The 21024-nt window shown below is 54.2% G+C and overlaps 1 protein-coding gene across 13 annotated transcripts in view; it reads left to right on the top strand.

The window, feature by feature from the left end:
* NSMCE1 (NSE1 component of SMC5/6 complex) overlaps positions 1–21024 on the top strand; it is a 37934-nt gene that overhangs the window by 12824 nt on the left and 4086 nt on the right. For 8 of the 13 annotated variants that reach the window (XM_051847533.3, XM_089320655.1, XM_089320657.1 and 5 more), the window contains 2 exons: positions 18908–19029; positions 19887–19964. In XM_051847533.3, coding sequence (XP_051703493.3) covers positions 18908–19029; positions 19887–19964 — 200 coding nt within the window. Of the gene's footprint in view, positions 1–2858; positions 3309–18907; positions 19030–19886; positions 19965–21024 lie in introns of those variants that run through there. The other 5 variants (XM_051847539.3, XM_089320656.1, XM_070064984.2 and 2 more) reach the window with 2 other exon arrangements.

The raw sequence follows: 21024 nt of genomic DNA on the forward strand, positions 1-21024 counted from the left end.
TTTAATTTAAAGATTTGTTTGAAAGGTAGAGAGAGAGAGAGACATGAAAGAGGTCTTCCATCCACTGGGTCACTCACCCAAATGGCTGAGGTGGTCAGGGCTGGACCAGACCAAAGCCAGGAGCTGGGAACTCCATCTGGATTTCCCATGTGCGTGGCAGAGGTCCAGGGACTTGGACAATCATCCGCTGCTTTCCTAGGCACATTCGCAGGAAGCTAGATCGGCTTGGACTCACACTGGTGCTCTGATAGTGGGACGACCACTGTGCCCCAATGCCAGTCACTCAGAGTGCTGCTTTTTTTTGGCTACTGGTTGGACTGCCTTCTTGCTGTCCTCAAGAGAAGACAAATGCCCCAATTCTCTGGCTGCTGGAGAGCTTCGATTTTAGCTTTTCAGAGAGCACAGGAGAGCTGCGTGCTCAAAGGACCTTGGGTGTTGAGGAAGGCTTGTGTGAGTGCGATGTTCATTCATCCAGCAAAGCTTCCTGGGACTGGTGACATGAAGTCCTTGGTTCGCTGTGGGTCTTATGAGTCACACAGACAAGTATGACCCGGTGACGGCATTAGGCACAGGGAATGGTGGTTAGGAAGATTTGGGTTTGATGATTTCTACCTTTGCCCAAGATAGGGTAACAGGGGCCAGTATACTTTCCTGCCTGAAACACTCTCAGATGGACACGGATCTATGAAGCACTGGACATTAATCAGTGAAGAACAGTGAGGGACCCCCCGGCCATGGTACTAAACATGTGATACCTTCCCCACCGGACTTTTCCAGTTCTTCAGGTACGCACTGGGTATGCAGTGTCAGTCCTGACACTGCTTGCCTGGAGTTAGTGTCAGAACCCACAAGTTAAAGGGGCTCAGTCCCACGAGCCCGCCCCAGCTTCAGATGCCAGCTGCGAGTCTCAGGCCCCGGCTGCTCTGGCTGGCTACAAATCAAGGGTTCCTGCAGCCCTGTCCTCAGGCCTGGTGTACCAGAGTGACTCCCAGTACTCGGACGCAGACAAAAGACATGCGTAGGACAGGCCATGGGAGGTGCAGGTGGTCTTGGGGTTTCAGACTCTCCAGGTCACCGCCCTCCCTACCCAGAGGCATTCAGCAATCCGGACGTTCTCATCATTGAGGTGTGTTTTTCAATTTTCTCGACAAAGGCCTCATTCCATAGGCACAATTGATTTAATCATCTGGTGATCAATGATTTAGCTCAACCTCCAGTCTCTCTGCTCTCCCCATAGTTGGATGTTGGGTCACAAAGTCTCCAGCTTCTGATTGAGGCTTGGGTTTTGCTGTGGTGTGGGTGTCCCTGAGGGCCCATGTGTTAAAGGCTTGGTCCTCAGTCTTCTGTTAATGGTTAATGGATTGAGGGTGAAGCCTTGATGCAGTTACAGGGCCCATAAGTGGGTGCAGGAGGAGGTCCTTAGGCCGTTGGGCATGCCCTCAGGTCGTTCCTGTGAGAAGAGTGGTTAAAAAAAGCCAAGCTGGGCGGAGCTGCTCCCTCAGCTTCCTGACTGTCAGGGTGATCCTCCCTCTGCAGTAGTTTCACTGTCTGCTACCCCCACCAGATGCCAGGCTGGTGAGGCTGATTGATCTTGGACTGTGCACCTCCAAAACTGTAAGCTGAAATACACCTTTCCTTCAGAGGTAGCTTGGTTCAAGTGTTTGCCATGACGTTGGAAATCTGACTGATAATAGCCTTTCTGGTGCTGAAGCTCATCCTGAAGCTCTCTAGGGGCCTGCCCAGCGTTCCCTCATTAGAAGAATAGACACTTGGGTCACCCTTCTCAGGAAATTCCAGAGATTTTAGTAGGGCTGTGCCAGAAGTCAGGGGCAAAGGCCAAGTGTCTGTCTTACACCACAGGCAGCAGCGGGAAGGAGCTCACTGTCTCATGAGAGGTTTTAGGCCTTGGCACAGGGGGAGCGTAGGCAGAGCTAGATAGACTCAGAGAGCCTAAGGCAGCACAGAGTGCTTGTGTTTGAGTATAACAGAAGACAGGTGCACAGAGAGAAAGCTTTAGAGATTTCTAGAGTGCCCCTGCTTCCACCCCAAGCGATCTGATCAGCTAGGGAACGACTCAGAGTTAGGGAAAGAACCGATTGAGATTAGAGCAACGGCTGGATGTTCACGGACTAGCACCTGTTTGAGGCCCAGAGAGCTCCCAACAAAAATAACCTCAATTCTACCCAGACTCCTTCAGAAAACAGAAGACAAGCAAATACTTCCCAGCTCATTCTATGAGGCCTACATTATTCTGATACCAAAACCAGATGAAGACATTGCAAAAAAGAGGAAACCGCTGGTGCCATGGCTCAGTAGGCTAATCCTCCATCTACCGGCACCGGCACACCGGGTTCTAGTCCCGGTCGGGGTGCCGGATTCTGTCCTGGTTGCCCCTCTTCCAGGCCAGCTCTCTGCTATGGCCCGGGAGTACAGTGGAGGATGGCCCAGGTGCTTGGGCCCTGCACCCCATGGGAGACCAGGATAAGTACCTGGCTCCTAGCTTCGGATCATTGCGATGCACCTGCCACAGTGTGCCGGCCGTGGCAGCCATTGGAGGGTGAACCAACGGCAAAAGGAAGACCTTTCTCTCTGTCTCTCTCTGGCTCACTGTCCACTCTGCCTGTCAAAAAACTAAAAAAACTTAAAAAAAAAAAAAAAAGAGGAAACCACAAACCATAGTCCCTCATGAATAGATGCTAAAATTCTAAACCTGATTTTGGCAGATCTGATCCAGCAGTATATATGAAGGATGGTGCAACATGACCAAGTGGGGTTTATCCCAAGAATGCAGGCTTGGTTTGGTATGTGCAAGTCAACATGAGTTCACAATATTAGTAAACTAAAAATAGAAATCATGTGATCATCTTCTAGAAGGTTCAGGAATAGCGTTTGACAGAATCTTGTTTCTCTTCTGGCAGGATGCAAGGGCCTCAGCACTGAGCAGAAGCCTGAGGAGTTAATAACTGCACAGATTCTTTAAAATCTAGTGTCTGTTGCTGATAAAAAGAAGAGAATTTTCCTAACCAGATAAAGGGATCTCTGTAAGACCTGTAGCAAGCATTGTCCTTGCATTTCCTTAGTGGTGAAGAGTTGAGCACTTTTCCCCTAACACCAGGAGCAAGATACGAATCTCTGCTCACAACACTTCTGCTCCGCTTTGTACTGGAGGTTCTAGCTGGTGCAGTCAGGCAAGAAAAAGAAGTGGGAGCATCTGGATTGGAAAGGAAGAAGTAAAGCTGTCTAGTCGTACACAGTGTGGCCCTCTGTGTAGACAGTCTGTTGGAAGCTAAGGAAAACTACCAGAACCGGTGAGTTGAACAATGTTGCATGATAAAAGATCAATATCTGAATATCAGTTCTATTTCTGTGTGCTAGCAATGACTAGTCAGAAATTGAAATTTAAAGACAGTAGCATTTTTAGTAGCATTAAAAATAGGAAGTGCTGGGGCCCGCGTTTGGTGCAGTGGCTTAACTCACTTAATGCTTCTGATGCCTGCACCCTGTGTTGCAGTGCCTGGTTTGAGTCCAGGTTACTCCACTTCCAATCCAGCTTCCTGCTGATGTGTCTTCTAAGAGGCAGCAGATGATGGCTCGAGTACTTTGGTCCCTGCCACCCCCCTGGGAGACTTGGATGGAGCTCTGGGCTCCTGGCTTAGCCTGGTCCAGCTTTGGCTGTTGCAGGCATTTGGAAATGTTTAGCAGGTGGAATCAGCCAATTCTTCCCTCCCTCCCTCCCTTCCTCTCTCCCTCTTCTTCTCCCTCTCCCTCTCTCCCCCCTCTTCCTGTCTCCCTCCCCCTCCCTCTCTCTCTCTCTCCCCCCCTTCAAGTGAAGATGAAAAATAAAGAAAGCACATTCTTTAAAAAATCTGAAATGCTTAGGAATAAATCTGGCAAAAAGGGGTCAGCACACCGAAAACTGTAAGACATTGCTGAAAGTAATCAGATGGGATCTAAATACAGAAAAATGGAGATACTGTTAAGATATTAGTTCTTCCAAAACAACAACAAAAATTGATTCCCACTCCGATCTTAGCAGAACTTTTTATAGAAATTGATGGGCAGATTCTAAAATTTACAAGGAAATATAAAGGGCCTTGAGGAGCCAAAACTTGGAGAAAGATTGGTAGGACAAAGATCCCCTGACCTGAGACTTGTGGTGTAGCTGTCGTATCAGCGTGCCGTGGCCTATGTCAGCACGTGGAGTCTTAGCTAGCTGTGAGGAGGAGTGAACTGTTGCTACGTGCCGCGTAGGCGTCGGTCTCCAACTCCCTAGGCTGAGGGGAAGAACCCCGCAGAAGAGCGTGTGCTGTGTGAATCCATTCCTAGACAGCTCCAGCCAGCGCACACTTTGCGGAAGTGGCAGGAAGTAATCAGGGGATGGTACGGTGTGGAGGGCTGGGGGAGAGGATTACAGAGGCATGAGGAAATTTCTAGGGGGTGATGGGTATGTTTATTTTCTTGATGATGTGGTTTCATGATGATGTATTTCAAGGTTTAATATTGTACACTTGAAATTTGTATGGTTTATTCCATGCCAATTATTCCTTAACAAAGCTGTTTTTTGGAACCTTCAATTTAAACCTGCTTTGCTACTTGATAACTGTGTGACCTTGGTCGGGCCACTAAACCCTGGAGCTTCAGTTTTGCCAGCTGTACAGCAGGGCTGGAGAGAGCTGCCGCTCGGGGCTATTTGTGAAGATGATGCCTGTATCGGGTGTCATGTGCCGAGTGGCTTGTGCGTGCTCCGGAGTGGCGACCCGGAGGGAGCCCGTCCGGCTGGCAGGGCGCGTGTTCTTTTGGCCTGGTGAGGCCTGTGTTGTCTGCCTGGGGCTCTAGGAAAATAGGTGCAACACCCGGAAAGCGTCTCCTTGCCATCCTGTTTTCAGAGCTTACCTGGAGAGGCACCGTGCTTGAAGTCTGACTCAGAGTTGCGAAGTGGTCATGGAAAGTGTCTTTAGTTCATGAACAAAACAAATGTGGAAGCCATGGTCGCAGGCCCCTTGGAGAGCAGGTGCTCTGAGCCTGCTGATGGTGTTGTTGAGTGAGTTAGATGGTCTAGCCCATCGAAGGTGCCCCTGAACCTGAGCCTCACTCTTGGCCGGAGCCTTACATTTGTCAGCTTATCATTACTACAACAAAATACCCAAGGCGGCCTAGCTCTGTGGAGGAAGGAGGTTGAGTTTGGCTTGTAATCTTGGAGGATCACAGTCTGGGTTGAAAAGACCCCACTGGTTTGGCCTCTGGTGATGGTGTTCTTGTGACAGAGTCCCTAAGTGGCACGGAGCATCATGTGACAAGAGACAGGGAACGTGTGTCTGTCCATGGCTGTGGTGTCTTGTTAAGTTGCCATGATTTAATCTTGGCAGCTCCATCCTAATAATCCAATCCATTTGGCTACCAGAACTCCCACCCCCACTGCCATAGTGGGATTGAGTGTCCACCCTCTTTTTTTTTTTTTTTTTTTTTTTTACCCAAAGGTTATTTAAGAGGCAGAGCTAGAAGGAGAGACAGAGAGCAAGAGAGAGGTTTTCCTTCTGGTTCACTCCCCAAATGGCCGCAACAGCTGGAGCTGTGCAGATCCGAAGCCAAGAGCCAGGAGCTTCTCCCAGGTCTCCCATGCTGCAGGGGCCCAAGCACTTGGGCCAAGTTTCACTGCTCTCCCAGGCCATAAGCAGAGAGCTGGGTTGGAAGTGGAGCAGCTGAGACTCGAACCAGTGCTCATATGGGATACCAACATCACAGGTGGAGGTTTAACCTACTACACCACTGTGCCAGTCCCTGTCCACCTTCTTAGTAGCATGAATGTCAGACTAGGGGATACTTACCATCCAGACCAACCCAGCAGGCCTCCACTCCCCCCATCATGGTTTTCTGAACCCACAGGTGCATGGTGACAGCTCAGTCTGTCTGTCTGGTGAAGATGTTGGGGGCTGGTCTGTTTTCTGGTTGAACAAGTTGTTGAATCAGACTTTTTTTTTAAGGGAAGCATCAGGGCTCGTCCCTTCATCTTAGAGGCCAGGAAGTAGAGGCTTTGAGAAGTTGGCTGTGCTGCCCCGGCTCCAGGCCCACAGCTCAGTGCCCTTTGTGACCAGTGCCAGGTGCACACAGGGCTTTCTTCCCAGGAGACTCTGGCGTTGCTTTTTTAAAGTTCATGTTCTTGCTTTGAAGTAATTCTAGATTCACAGGAAAGTCCCCCTTTCCCCCATCATTTGAGATTAAGTTACCAATTGATTTGAAATTAGTGCCCTCACCCCTAACTTTTGTAGGATGTATTTCCGAGCAAGGACATTGCTGTTAAGTAAGCGCTGTCCCACCAGCAGTTAGGCTGTGAACATGGAGTTGTCACTGCCGTCTGAGCTGCAGACTCAGTCCGGGGTTGCTGACTGCCCCAGCAGTGTCTTTAACAAAGGGCCCGTCCTGGGATCCTGGGGTTGCATTGAGCTGTTACATCGCATTAGGCTTCCTCAATCCAGAGTAATTATTCAGGCAGTTTTGAAGATTACAGGCTAATTATTTTGTAGGCAGCCTTGTCTGATGAATTTGAGCCACATATGTAATTACAATTTTCTGGTAAGAAGAGACAGGTGACATTAATATCCAAAATAGTAGTGTGTGTGTGTGTGTGTATAAAAATTTGTTTTATTTATTTGAAAGAGTGACACAGAAAGGGAGCGACAAAGAGATCTTCTGTCTGCCGGTTTACTCCCCAAATGGCCACAGTGGCCATGGCTGAGCCAGATTGATGCCAGAACCTAGAATTCCATTTGGGTCTTCCATGTGGGTGGCAGGGACCCAAGCACTTGGGCCATCTTCCACTGCTTTTCCAAGCACATTAACAGGGAGCTGGATTGGAAGTGGAGCAGCAGGAACTTAAACTGGTGCTCTGATTTGGGGTACCAGCTTTGCAAGTAGTAGGTGAACCTGCTGCACCACAACATCAGTCCCTGAAATAGTAACATCTCACCATGTTGTGGATGTAAAAAGTTACTTATGAAATATTTTACATTTTTGAGAAGTACTAAGTCTTTGAAATCCAGTGTATATTTTACCCTGGTAGCATGTCTTAATCTGGGCTGGCACTTGTTAAGAGCTTAGTGTGCGGGCCAGCCGCACCAGTCGAATGGAACCTGAGGGAGGAAGAGGGACAAGCGATCGCAGAGAATGGAGCCAAGACAACAAGGCTGATCAAGGCTTGTTTATTCCAATGTTTCGGTGGTATTTATACATAACCAGCTGCAGAGCAAAGAAGCACAAAGAAGCACAAAAGATAACAATATACACAAGCAACTTATTGGGGCCTCCAGTAGCACAGATGATTTTAACAGGGTGTTCTTGATTAACATCGTCCTTTAGGATGGGAGTATGTGACTTTCTTATCTCAGGAATTCCACAGGCCTAGATTAGCCTTGACTTGTCCAAAGGCTGCCTACAGCTTAGCAGTGGGGGCTGGCGCCGTGGTGTAGCAGGTAAAGTTGCCGCCTGCAGTGCTGGCATCCCATATGTGTGGCGGTTTGAATCCCAGCTGCTCCACTTCTGATCCAGCTCTCTGCTATGGCCTGGGAAAGCAGTAGAAGATGGCCCAAGTCCTTGGGCCCTTGTACCCACGTGGGAGACCCAGAAGAAATTCCTGGCTTCAGATCGGCTACACTGGCCATTGCGGCCATCTGGGGAGTGAACCAGCAGATGGAAGACTCCCTCCCTCCCTCCCTCCCTCTCTCTCTCTCTCTCTCTCTCTCCCCCTTTTCCCCTCTCCCCTTCTCCCTCTCTCTCTCTCTCTCTCTCTTTGCCTCTCCTTCTCTCTCTGTGTAACTCTGACTTTTCAAGTAAATAAATAAATCTTTTTTTTCTTTTTAAAAGAGCTTCACGGTGGCTTTTGCTGACTGTAGAATGTTCCTTGGTGTGGGCTGGTCTGACGCTCCCTCTGATTAGACTGAGGCTGTCCTGTGTGATTCGGTGGTATCGTCTCTGTCCTGTTAGGGGATACAGTGTGGGTCCGTGTGGTGTGTGCTGGGCCTCCCCACAGATCACTCTTTTCCCTGTGTGAAATACTCCACTCCTCATCCCTGTGTTACCTGCTAGTTTTAGCATCCAGCAGTATCTCTTTCCTTGAATTAATTCTTAGCTTAATGGTTGAAGTTTACTGGTCTATGCTCTGTAGCACTAACTTTTTTTTTTTTAAGATCTATTTATTTGTTTATTTGAAGTCAGAGTTAGAGAGAGAGAGAGAGATCTTCCATCTACTAGTACACTCTCTAGAGACTGCAATGGCCAGGCCTGAAGCCACCAGCCAGGAGCTTCATGTGGATCTCCTACATGGGAGCAGGGGCCCAAACACTTGGGCCATCCTCGGCTGCTTTTCCAAGGCCTTTAGCAGGGAGCTGGATTGGAAGTGGAGCAGCCATATGGGATGCCGGCATCGCAGGTGGTGGCCTTAAGTCACAACACTAGCCTCAGCAATAACATTATATAATTAATTTTGCTACATCGTTACGTCTTTTGTTAGTGTGTCTTTAAACTACCCATTGTTGTAGAGGCACTTATAGATAAAAATACGTCAAATTTCAGAAGAAAGCCACCCAGCTTCGAAATCATTCCAGTGAGCAGAATAGATTATAGGATGTGTGGGCAAAAACGCAGCGAGCTGAAGAACACTTGGCAGAAATAGATCAGGAACACTGAAGTGTGATGCGTGTTTCCGGGTTTTGTCAGACGTGGCCCTCTGCCTTCGCACCAGGTTTGTTTTTAGCGTGCTGCTTTACATGACAATATTAGCTGCACTGTCTCTGCCTGTTTCAGGCCCCATGAACCTGATCAACGCCATGCACTGTGCGGGCGGGTGGTGTCCCAGTCGTTTCTGTAAGCAGGGCTCAGTGAGAATTAGAAGCTGGCTCCAGATGCACCCTCTTTCTGTTTTTAACGATTTCCCTGGACCTCTTCCCCGCTCTGGCCAAGATGAGCATTCATGAGCTCACAGCTGTCACAGCTGGCTTGTGTTGCTAGTTAATCACCAGGATTACGGCTGAGATCACAATTGAAAATGGTTAAAAAAGTGAGCACAAAAGGAACAGCTAACGTGTGATCTGATGCATTTTGCAACATGCAGACTTCATAGCAGGCGGGAGCCACAGGGAGGCGACTGCTGTTGCCTCACATCTGGCTCTCGCGGGGCTGGCTGTGCCCAAGTCCTGCGTGCTCTTGATGGCTCTGTGCGGGCCAGAGCCCAGGCTGGCCGCTCCACAGCTGCCCTGGGAGGGCGGGGTGGGTCTGCCAAGCCAGGATTTCTGTGCACGTCCCACTCTCCCCAGTGCAAACATGGTTTGTTTGGAAGTGCATCTTTGTCCTGGATCCCAGGCCTGAGGGGGGTTAAGGGTGGGTGTGTGGAGGATTTCGGAACCAGTTCCCCACCAGTTTGACTGCAGACAACCCCGGCTGTAACTGGGAAGCCACTTTTTTTTTTTTCTTTTTAAGATTTATTTACTTATTTATTTGAAACAGTTACAGAGGGAGAGACAGAAGGAGACAGAGATCTTTGTCTGCTGTTTGATTCCCCAGGTGGCTGCAATGGCCAGGGCTGAACCAGGCTGAAGCCAGGAGCATCATTCAGGTCTCCCATGTGGGTGGGAGAAGCCCGGGCACCTGAGCCCTCTTCCTTGGCTTTTCAGACGCATCAGCAGGGACCTGGATCAGAAGTGGAGCAGTGGGGACGCGAACGCTGGTGCCCTGAAGCCACTTTTTTTTTTTTTTAATCTAAGGTTTTATTTATTTAGAGATGACTTACAGAGAGGGAAAGGCAGAGAGAAAGGTCTTCCATCTGCTGGTTCACTCCCTAGATGGCCCCAACGAACACAGCTGAGCCAATCCGAAGCCAGGAGCCAGGAGCTTCTTCCGGGTCTCCCACGTAGGTGCAGGAGCCCAAGCACTCGGGTCAGCTTCCACTGCTTTCCCAGGCCATAGCAGAGAGCCGGTGCCCATGTGGGATGCTGGCACTTCAGGCCAGGGCTTTAACCTGCTGCACCACAGCACCAGCCCCCTGAAGCCTCTTTTTAAAGGCACAGGTTCAAATCTTGGTAAGATTTTTTCTTTGCTGAGTCTTACCTTCCTCTGTCACAAAGGACATCCTGTCCACTTCAGGGAGAGGTTGTGAGGATGAGACAAGGGGAGGACCTGGCACAGAGCTTGCTGCTGCCCCTGCCTGCCTCTCCCATCGCTCTCTGTGTCATCTCGTCCCGCTTGCAGAGGGCGGGCTGCAAGAGTGACTGCCAGAGGATCTGTACCACCGGAGCGGTGGTGTACTGGGAGTTGTCCTGTAGGCCATAGGGCTGGGTTTTGATGGTGGGGCCATTTCAGGAAGTCTGGGTCACCCTGCTATAGCCCATCTTTGTCTTCCTCAGTCAGGTGGTCACTACATAAGGATGGCTGCAGCGTGGTGTGGGGGGCGCGATGGCGACCAGGGAGGACAGGGTCCTGACGGCCACTCGGAGACAGCGATGCAGTAGTTGGGGGTGTGAAGAAGCTGCAGTGGTTCATGCTGTTGGGCCAGAGCAGCCCCCAGCTGCAGTCTTGGCCAGGCCCCTGGTGAGGCCTTTCTGTGGGAGTGATGGGGGGCGGCCCTGCAGGTCTCAGGGAGAGACCTCCCCAATGGAGGGAAACGGGCAAAGGGGCCAAGATGCAGGGTGCAGGGGAAGGCCAGCGGGAGTGGAGTTTGGCAAGAGGGGATACGTGGCCCGAAACTGGGTCCAGGCCAGGACCTGTGGGAGTGTGGGCGAGGACTGTGGGGTGCCTGTGTCTGGACAGGTGGAGGAGACTGTTAGACGCCCAGGTCCCAGATGACTGGGGCTCAAGAAAGAACTGCAGAGAACTGGGGCCAACCCGAGTCATCTTGCTGCTGGGACCACACGGCTGCACCTGCAGGCAGTCCCCTTCCTGGCCCTGCTGGGAACAGGTGAACAGGAGCCCCTGGTGAGAACTGGCCGGGATTGTGTGTACAGGGCTCGCCCTGGCAAGGGAGTCGGCTGCCCTCACCGCTGTTTTGCAGAGACTTGGGCACACAGAGCAGTGGGATGGCTGAGGGTGGCCCTGCTGGAGGCTGGAGGCTGGAAGGCTCCCCCCAGGGCTGTTGGTGAGGCCTCTCTTCCTTCCTCTTGCAGTGCTCGGTCGGAAGCAGGGACCAGAATTAGGGAAGCTGTCAGTGACCGACGCAGTCCTGGGCACCGGGAGACAGTGACTACCTCGGTTCCCTTTGGCTGTCTGGGCTGGTTGTTGGACACAGGGGCCTGTCCGACTGGGTTCCTGGACTGCTCTCCATAGCTGGTGGGCTGGCTCCCAGGCCATGTGGGTCAGGTCTCCCCTCCCCTCCCCTCCCTTTCCCTTCCCTTCCCTTCCCTTTGACAGGCAGAGTTAGACAGTGAGAGAGAGAGAGATAAAAAAGGTCTTCCTTACGTTGGTTCATCCCCCAAATGGCTGCTACGGCCAGTGCACTGTGGCCGGCGTGCTGCGCTGATCCGAATCCAGGAGCCAGGTGCTTCCTCCTGGTCTCCCATGCGGGTGCAGGGCCCAAGCACTTGGGCCATCCTCCACTGCATTCCCAGGCCACAGCAGAGAGCTGGACTGGAAGAGGAGCAACCGGGACAGAATCCGGTGCCCCAACTGGGACTAGAACCTGGGCGTCACAGGCGGAGGATTAGCCTAGTGAGCCGCAGCACCGGCCTCAGGTCTGTTTTCACATGGGATCTAGCTGTTGTCTGCGTGTTCTGCCTCTCACAGGGACGGGTGCAGCCCAGCCCTGTTCCCTGAGTTGTTCACAGTGAGAAACAGCAGTTGTTCAGCCGGGGAGCCCAGCATAGCAGGGTTCCTGCCCAGAGCAGGGCTTTGAGGACTGCGGGATGTTGGTGGTGTCCAGTCTAAAGGCATGCTTTGTTTGCCCTGGAGTGCTTCTGGTTTTTAAAACTGTATTTCCATGTTGAAAACAATGATAGCAAACTAGCAGGTTATAAAAACCTGGTGGAGTACTTGCCTGGGGAAGAGGCACCCTGTTTTCCTGATGGAATGCAGGTTCCCCAAAGAGCCGGGCTTCCGGTCCGTGAGCGTAAGGTTTAACAGTTCAGCAAGCTTTGTTCCAAGGCAGTCTGAGGAGGAGCAGGAGGAAGAGGTGGCCTACACAGCAGAGACAGCAGAGCTGCTGTGGTCCTAACTGGGCTGGGCAGCTGGAGGCCTCCACTCCTGCCTTCTGCAGAGCACCCCAGGGGCCAGAGCCTCCTGTGCTTGTGTTTTCTGTGATGGATTTAGAAGCTGACTCTGATGAACGGGTGTCAGCATGAGACCCCGTCACCCTGCTGCAGTGCCCAGGGCCAGCCAGGTGTGTGTCCCTGTCCCTGTTCCAGCTGTGTCACCATGGGCGGTAGGGTACTCGATGCCCGCAGCCGAGGTGCAGGAACTGTGCCAGGTCCAGAGAAGCAAGTTTCATGTGCTGTCACTCGAGTGCCGCCGAGGGGCGTCTCTGTGCTTTACACATCTGAGCACAGTGTTAAAGCAATCTGTTCTAGGAGCCTGTTCCCTCCGTGTGATCCGGGCCCGGGGCTGGTCCGCCCTGGCATAGGACGCTCCTATTGCTCTTCTTTATGAACTGATTGGAGAGGCAGAGACGAAGGCGCTCCGTTTGCTGTTCATTCTGCAGATGCCTGCGTAGCTGGGGCTGGGCCAGGCTATAGCTAAGAACCTGGAACTCAATCCACGTCTCTCACATGGCATGGCAGGAACACAACTACTTGAGCCATCACCCGCTTCCTCCCACCGTACGTATTAGTAGGAAGCTGGGATTGGGACTGGAACTGGGGCTTGCAGCCAGGTACTCTGGTAATGGACTGTGGGTGACACAGGCAGCATCTTAGCTGCTAGGCCAAATCCTGTCCCTGTTTTTCTTTTTGATTCAGGCTCCTGAGGTCAAGTTACATGGTTGTTGAGCCCTGGAATTTTTTTTTTTTTTTTACTTTTTATTATGGAAAATACCTAGAGAACAGTCTAGTGACAGCCGTGTTCCTCACAGCCAGTTCAGATGGTGGTAACTTAGTGGCCACTGCTGCCTCCTTACCCTGTATCATTGCATAGTAACTCTCAGACATGCTGCGTATCTAAGTAAGATTTTTGTGTTGTTATTGCCCAATTCCTTTTCTCATTGCATTAAACGCAGTGGCCAGACGTCTGGTTTCTGCTCTGGACTTCGTTACTTTCTGGCCCTGTGATCGTGGGTTAAGTCTTTCGCCACCTGAATTCCTTCTTGAAAAACAGAGGCCGTGATTCTTCCCTTCTTGCCCCAGGGTTGGTTCCTGGGGGTCCACTGAGAACTTGAGGAGCATGCCTGCAGCACACAGTGGATTGATGCACCCACATGGAGGATTCCAGGCCTGCCAGTCACGCACGGTGTGACACACAGCTTCCCTCCCCTCCCTGTTCTTCCCGGCACCGTTCCCCAGCTGCACTCGGGAAGTGCCACTGACCATTCCCATCTCTGCGTCTACTCCTGGCGAGGTCAAGAGCATCATGTCCCCCAGACAGCTGATGAGCAGGCTCCTGCCCGCCAGCTTTTCCCTTGTCCCAGCCCAGGGGCTCCTCCCGCAGGGCCTGTGTCTGAGGCAGCCTTGGCCTGGCCCATCCCTGGAGCTGTACTCAGCAGGGCCAGCCAGTTGCCTCCATCACTTGAGATGGACCACACAGGTCAAGCTGGCCCACAAGTGGTTTGGGCCCCTGAAGATGACTTTTTTTTTTTTTTGGCTGTCTTTTCTTGTCCCTATAAATAACGCTTTCTATCTTTGGTGCCTAGTTTAGAACAAAAGTATTTGTGTGTCAGAGGTCAGAGCAACAGACTTCCCGACAGCTGCTGTCCAGCTCCAGCTGTGCAGTGAGCCCCAGGTTCCAGTCGGCTCATGGGCAGCAGGACCCCTGCTGGAGGCACAGGAAGGTCTTCAGTTCCAAAGTTGAATGAAAACTGAATTTTAAAAGAAAAGGACAATGTGTGCACACAGCCCGCACACACAGTCTCGCAGAAGGGATTGGCCTGGCCCCTCCTCCAAGGCGGGGACGGGTTCTGTTTGTTCCCCACCGCCCCAGCCCGCAAGGGCCTAGAGTCGTGGTCTGCAGTGGTTCCCCCGAGGGGTACTTCCTGCTAAGAGGGGGTTCGCCCTCCCTGGATCTTTGCTTCTCCTCGGCTCCTGCTGTGGCAAAGGGTGCTGGCCGCACGGGGTGATGAGTCCTGGCCAGGCCCAGCCTCCACTGTCTCTGGGAGCACAGCCTCCGCCTCCTGCACCGGCTCTCCACCTGTTCCTTTTGGCCGAATCCCTCCTTCCACTGTGAAGCCCCAGGGGCAGGAGGAGATGAGACTCTGGTGGCGTCTCGTTCAGGGACCATGTGGCGTAGTGCCCAGGAGCCTAGAATCCGGAGTGAGACAGGCCTGGGTCTCCTTTCCATGTTGTTTAGTCTCTCCTGGCTTTGGTTCCTAACGATGTTAATAACTCACCTTGCGGACTCATGGTGACGTTGCAATGGGCGTGCTACACGTCAGTGCCTGGCACACGGTGTGCATCACAGTCACGCATTTGCAGGCCTGGTGTTTTCAGCCTAGAAGTAGTGATGTTGCCCCAGCTCAAAAGAGAGGCAAACACACCCTGCTTCCAAGTGGGCAAGATGCGGGTGGCACCTAAGATCCATCACTTCACTTGCTGGGGTCACACGTGGCGTCAGCCATCCTGGCTGAGTCAGAGGCGGCACTGGTGGCAGGGCAGGCCAGGGCCTCGTGCTTCTCCTCGTAGCCGGTCCCTCCGTACTGCAGACTGCAGGACCCTGGCGTCTGGAGAACCAGCTGCCCCCAGGTGCGTATTTGATGCTGCCCAGAGCCTGTATGTCTTTGTCTCCCCTAATTCTGGATTCTGAAGAGAGCAGTGTTGCCAGTACTTCAAGAGAAGAAGCACTTGCCTCAGAGTCCACGATAGAGCCTTGATTTCCTGTGCTTTATCCTGACTCTGGACACAGAGACTGCTGGGCCCAGAGGGACCCTCGCACACAGGGTGCCTCTGCGGCTCTGCACACTGTAGTGTCTCTCAGACTCCAGGGACGGGGAGGGAATGGCTGCAGAGCGGTGAACGGGAGTTGGGCTGGACTTGAGGTTGGGAAGTCTGTGTAGTAATCTTGACGCTCGGTGGGCGGCAAGTGAGTGACCCCCGCTCTGGCCAACTTGGAGAGCTGCGTGTTGGGAGGCTCTCGGGAGGGGCCCGGCTGGCCAGGGAGCAGAGCTACACTGCTTGGCCGAAGCAGCCTTCTCTCTGCAGCTCCTGGGCTGCAGCTGGCCTCTGTCCCTTGCTCACCCAGGTGCATGCGGGTTCTTTGCCCTAAACTCTGGCCCTCTCAGCTTCCTGCTCCCTGGTTCCCTGGATGTAGGGACCTGGGCTTACTCTGCCATCCACACCGCATACAAGGGAAAGGGGATTTGAGCACAAGGGAGGAGGCCAGGGTCTTGTCAGCGAGGAATTGGCTGCCAGCAGCCGGACCCTTCCAGACGCTGTGGGAACTGGAGCGCCACGTGGAGAGGAAGGAAGTGCTTGGGGACTGCAAGGGTAGCTGGGACCCGCGTGGGGCTGGCCAGGGCAGGCCTGTCCTGGAGAGCACAGGAGGATCGGGAGGCTGGGGGTTAGAGTTGCGTGTTGGAGCGAGGGAAGCACGGGAGGTGGCAAGTAAGACGGTGTATGGTTCAAGGGCCTGGGCCCCTGCTGCCTCCATGGGAGATCTGGATTGAGGTCTGGGCTCCTGGCTTTGGCATGACTCAGCCCTGGCTGTTGAAGGCATCTGGGGAGAGAACCAGCAGCTGGAAGGCTTTTCTCTGTCCCTCTACCTTTCAAGTAAATAAAAATAAAATAAGAGACAGTGTACGGGAGAGACTGGCCCAGGGTCCATGGAGAGCTGCTGGCGGTGACTCCATGCTGGGGAGGGGGTGTGCTGGCCGTGCAGGAAGCTCCTCCTCAGGTGGTGACCAAGAAGGTGAGATTGTGCTCAGGGAGGGGGTCTGGGCCGCAGGGTCCAGCCGGTCATACTCACTGTCCCCTGGAGCAGGGGTGGTTCTGGCCCAGCAGCTGCAGAGGGAAGGGTGCTGTGGCCGCAGGTGTTTCTGGAACGCGTGCTGGGGGGAGCACCCACGGGTTCAGCAGTGGAGAAGTTTGTGGCTGTGGGTGAGCTTCCTGCAGTGGGTACAGTGGAAGGAAGTGGTTCAGCCTCTCTCTCTCTCTCTCTCTCTCTCTCTCTCTCTCTCTCTCTCTCTCTGTCTCTCTTTTGTAGATGAAAATATAGCAAAAACATTCGTGTTTGTGAAAAATGAAGCTGGACAACAAGCCAGAGGTGGAGGGGAGAGGCAAGAGGGCGGAGGGGCTGCCGGCTCACCCCCGGCCGACGCGGGGCCCTGGGAAAGTCCAGTGCAGTAGAAGGCTTTTGATCTGCCCCCGGGTACGATTTCTGAATGACACCCACGAGGGCCTCCTCGGTGGAAAGTGTGAATTGTCTCTGAGAGGGCTGTGGGATTGGCTGCTGCGCCGTCTTGGGTGGACATGGGTGGGTGGTGGAGTTCAAGGTGGTTCTTGAAAGCCTGGTTGCCTTGCCCCTAAGTTCCCAGGCTTGGGGACCTTGTGACAGGGTCGCAAGGGTTCTGGTGCCGTGGATGGCAGAGATTTGCCCAGAACGGCCAGGCCAGGCCTGTGAAGAGGAGGAGCGCACGAGAGCCTTTAGCCTCAGGCACAGAGGAGACGTCTGTGGACAGATGGGCTGTTTGTAGCGAGTGGCCGCAGTGGGGTAGGCATGGGGGCAGCGTCTCGGGAGGGGCGCAAGGCAGGACATGGGCCATAGCTCGCTCCATCCCGGTTTTCCGGCAGGGGCTCCAGCCTGCCTTGTCATACTTCCCGCACGATCCTGTCATGTCCGTGCTCACCTGTTTAGTATTAGGAACGTTCGATTTACATTGCTGTTGAAAAAACCTTCTATGACTTCCCTTCCCAAGGAAGATGAGACTCTTGCTGTGAACTGCGTGTTAGTGGTTTTAAAAATTATTCATTTCAGGGCCGGCGCCGTGGCTCACTAGGCTAATCCTCCGCCTTGCGGCGCCGGCACACCGGGTTCTAGTCCCGGTCGGGGTGCCGGATTCTGTCCCGGTTGCCCCTCTTCCAGGCCAGCTCTCTGCTGTGGCCAGGGAGTGCAGTGGAGGATGCCCCAAGTGCTTGGGCCCTGCACCCCATGGGAGACCAGGATAAGTACCTGGCTCCTGCCATTGGATCAGCGCTGTGCGCCAGCCACAGCGGCCATTGGAGAGTGAACCAACGGCAAAGGAAGACCTTTCTCTCTGTCTCTCTCTCACTGTCCACTCTGCCTGTCAAAAAAAAAATATTCATTTCAAAGGCAGAGTGACAGAGCAAGAGAATGAAAAGGGAGAGGCCTTCCACCCACTGGTTCACTCCCCCAAATCCTTGCCGCAGCTGGGGCTGGGCCACCCTAAAGCCAGGAGCCATGGCCCCCGTCCTGGTCCCCAGCGTGGTGGCAGGGCCCAGCTGCTCTCGGGCCATCTTCCGCTGCCTTCCCAGGAGCCGCGAGGACTTGAAGCAGGCACTTTGACACGGGGTGTGGGTGTCCCAAGTAGTGGCCCCTGCCCATTACTATCCCTGTCGTGGTCCTTGTTACCAGCCTTCGTCGGTCACGCGGTCCTGCCCCTCTGATGGCACTGGGGAGCCTGTGTGGTCCCCATCTGCGTCCCATGACTGTGTGCTCCACTGCTGCCCTGCTACCAGGCCATCTTCCCTCTAAACTCTTCCTCTCTGGTTCCCCATGGAGCTTAGCAGTGCCTTCTTTCTGGAGGAAGTCAAACGCAGGTACAGATACAGCTCAGGGACCTCATGTGACCCTGTTCTTGCAGGGCCTGCCTGGCGACGGCCTTGGTCAGCAGGTTGGCGGGGTAACCACCCGGCCTTTTACTCAGAATTGTTTTGTTGGTTCTGTTAGCATCTTTAACATGAACAGTACGTTGCGTGTTCTTCCTGAAATGGTGCTTTGTTTTTCAGAGGAATTTTCTGAAGTGCAAATCTTTTGAAATTAGTTATTTTAATAAGTGGAGATGTCAACATATACCCTAGGTTTTATTGATTTATTTTTGAAGATTTATTTTACTTTTTTGACAGGCAGAGAGCGAGCGAGAGTGCATACTTCCATCTGCTGGTTCACTCCCCAAGTGGTTGCAGCAGTGGGGGTGGGGCGGGCTGAAACCATCTGGGTCGCCCACGTCGGTGGCATGGGCCCAAATACTTGGGTCATCTGCTGCTGCTTTCCTAGGTTCATTAGCAGGGAGCTGGAAGCAGCCGGGACTCAAACCAGCACTCCAGTAGGGGATTCTGGCGTTGCCAGCAGTGGCTGACCCGGCAGTGCCCCAAGGCCGGCTCTGTCTAGGTTTAAAATGTAACCCCGGGTGAGTGTGGGATGCCTGCGTCCCATCCCTGAGTGCCTGGGCTGGGTCCCGGCCCAGGGCCAGCCGTGCAAGTGCTCAGTAGCTGTTTGGACGTGGAGTAAAGGGCGGAAGGAATGAAATAGACCCCGACGTGCGAGGACGAGCAGGGACACTGGGGACGATGGCGACCAGGGGTGCCATGGAGCCTGTGGCGGGAGCTCAGGGCAGCTGAGTGAGCGCAGGGGCTGTGAGCATCTCCCAGGCCTCTGCCCCTCGAGGCCCTTGCTTGCGCCTGCCTGCTTCTGTCCTCCCGGAAGAAAAGCCGCATGGGGGCGGGGGCTTCCCCCGTCCTGCTGGGCCCGGCGCGGTGTCCAGGTGCGGGGGGCTGATGGAACCAAGCCACCGTCTGCGAGGACGACCCCGTTCTCTTTGCCACTTTACTTCCAGGCAATGCTCCCATAGACAGGCTGGAGGACTTCATCAACAACATCAACAGCGTCCTGGAGTCATTGTACATCGAGATCAAGAAGGGAGTCACGGAAGATGACGGCAGACCCATCTACGCGCTGGTGAGTGCCAGGTGGCGCCCTCTAGTGGCTCCTGTGGGGAGCTGCAGCCGGCGGCCTGTGCGTCCGGTGGGAGCGCTCCCTGCCTGGCAGAGGCTCTGGGGACAAAGGGGCCGGGCCGCCCTTGCTGTGCTCACAGCCCGCCTGCAGGTCTGTGGGACCCTCTGGGTTAGCAGGCGGGGTGACCAGCACTAGAGCTGGCCCTGGACTCGGTGCCCTCATCACTGGGTGCACGGAGCCCCTGCCTAGGCGTGGTGGTGAGGGTTTCCTTCGCTCTGTCCTAGAACGTCCCACGTGTGTGGCATGTGAGGCGTTGAGGCAGGACATGGGCTTGCTTTTGGGGTGAGACATAGGAGCTGTGGGAAGAATAGAGTGTGGGAGCCCTGAGGAGTGAGACTCATTTGGGGCCTCACCTTTGCAGCCAGGGAGTGGGGAGGTGTGTGAGAGGGGAGACGCTGACCGGCCTTGTCCTTGGCTGGGGACCGCCTGGGGCTCCTCCCAGCCAGGCCGACGCTCGGACGCGGGCCCTGCAGCCCGGACTTTCCCCAGCCCTGCTCCATGGAGCAGACTCACGCGCAGTCACAGCCATGGGGGCCCGCTAGAGCAGAGTGCGTTCCCGCTGACTGCTCCCGCCTTTTGCGTTGGCGGCTCTTGTCATGTGCAGACCTGGTCCCCAGCGCTGTGTGAGTTTGGAGCATCCCGCACAGCCTGTAGGGCTGTGCAGTGTCTGGGAGCCAGGCGTGGTGGCTGGGTTCGAGGTGAACGCCCGTGAGCTGCAGCTGCGTCCGCATGGCCGGCGGGGCCTCGGTGCGGGGCTCACCAGCAGGCGAGCGCACCATGATGGCTGTGCTGACTTCTAGGTGAACCTCGCCACCACTCCCATTTCCAAAATGGCCACGGATTTTGCAGAGAATGAACTGGATCTGTTCAGAAAGGCAGTGAGTACTGGGCCCCATTGCATGTCAGCTGTGGTTCTTGTGGGAAGCTCCTGCCTCCACCATTAGAAATGGAAGTGGGAGGGGCCGGTGCTGTGGCACAGCTGGTTAAGCCTCTGCCTGTGACACCAGCATCCCCATTGAGCTCTGGTTCCAGTCCCGGCTGGAGCAGCTCCCTGCTGATGGCCTGGGAAAGCAGCAGCAGATGGGCCAAGTGCTTGGGCCCCTGCCACACATGTGGGAGACCTGGATGGAGTCCTAGGCTTCTGGCTTTGGTCTGGTAGATATCACCCCCCCCCCCCCCGTCTCTCTGCTTTTTAACTAAATACATAGTTGGTGTTTTTTGTTTTGTTTTGTTTTTTTTTTTTTGACAGGCAGAGTGGACAGTGAGAGAGACAGAGAGAAAGGTCTTCCTTTACCGTTGGTTCACCCTCCAATGGCCGCTGCGGCCAGCGTGCTGCGGCTGGCGCACCGCGCTGATCCGATGGCAGGAGCCAGGTACTTCTCCTGGTCTCCCATGGGGTGCAGGGCCCAAGGACTTGAGCCATCCTCCACTGCACTCCCTGGCCACAGCAGAGAGCTGGCCTGGAAGAGGGGCAACTGGGACAGAATCCGGCACCCCGACTGGGACTAGAACCCGGTGTGCCGGCGCCGCAAGGTGGAGGATTAGCCTAGTGAGCCGCGGCGCTGGCCTACATAGATCTTGAAGAAGAAGAAGAAAGAAGTAGAGACAGTGGAGGGGAATAAAGGCCCCAGCTGCTGCCCAGGAAAGGCCCTGCAGGGAGAGCTCAGCCCCGCCACCTGCTTGCTTGGGAGGCAGCCGCAGCCACCTGGGACAGGAAGCTGGTACACGTGTGAGCCTGGCTGCAGGCCGGCAGCAGGGCCTCCTGGGAGGAATGAGTGTGACGACCGTGCGGCCCGGGAGCTCGTTACAAAGGCGGGTCCCAGTCTGCACCCCCGCAGTGGGATCTGAGGTCATGGCGTTTGAACAGAGCGCCCACTGACTCATCCGTCCGGGCACGTGTGAGAGGGGCCACTCCGCCAGACTTTGGGGCTGTCAGCA

Source organism: Oryctolagus cuniculus, chromosome 19 (assembly GCF_051225735.1).
Source record: "Oryctolagus cuniculus isolate XC-2025 breed Fujian yellow rabbit chromosome 19, ASM5122573v1, whole genome shotgun sequence".
Lineage (NCBI taxonomy): Eukaryota > Metazoa > Chordata > Mammalia > Lagomorpha > Leporidae > Oryctolagus > Oryctolagus cuniculus.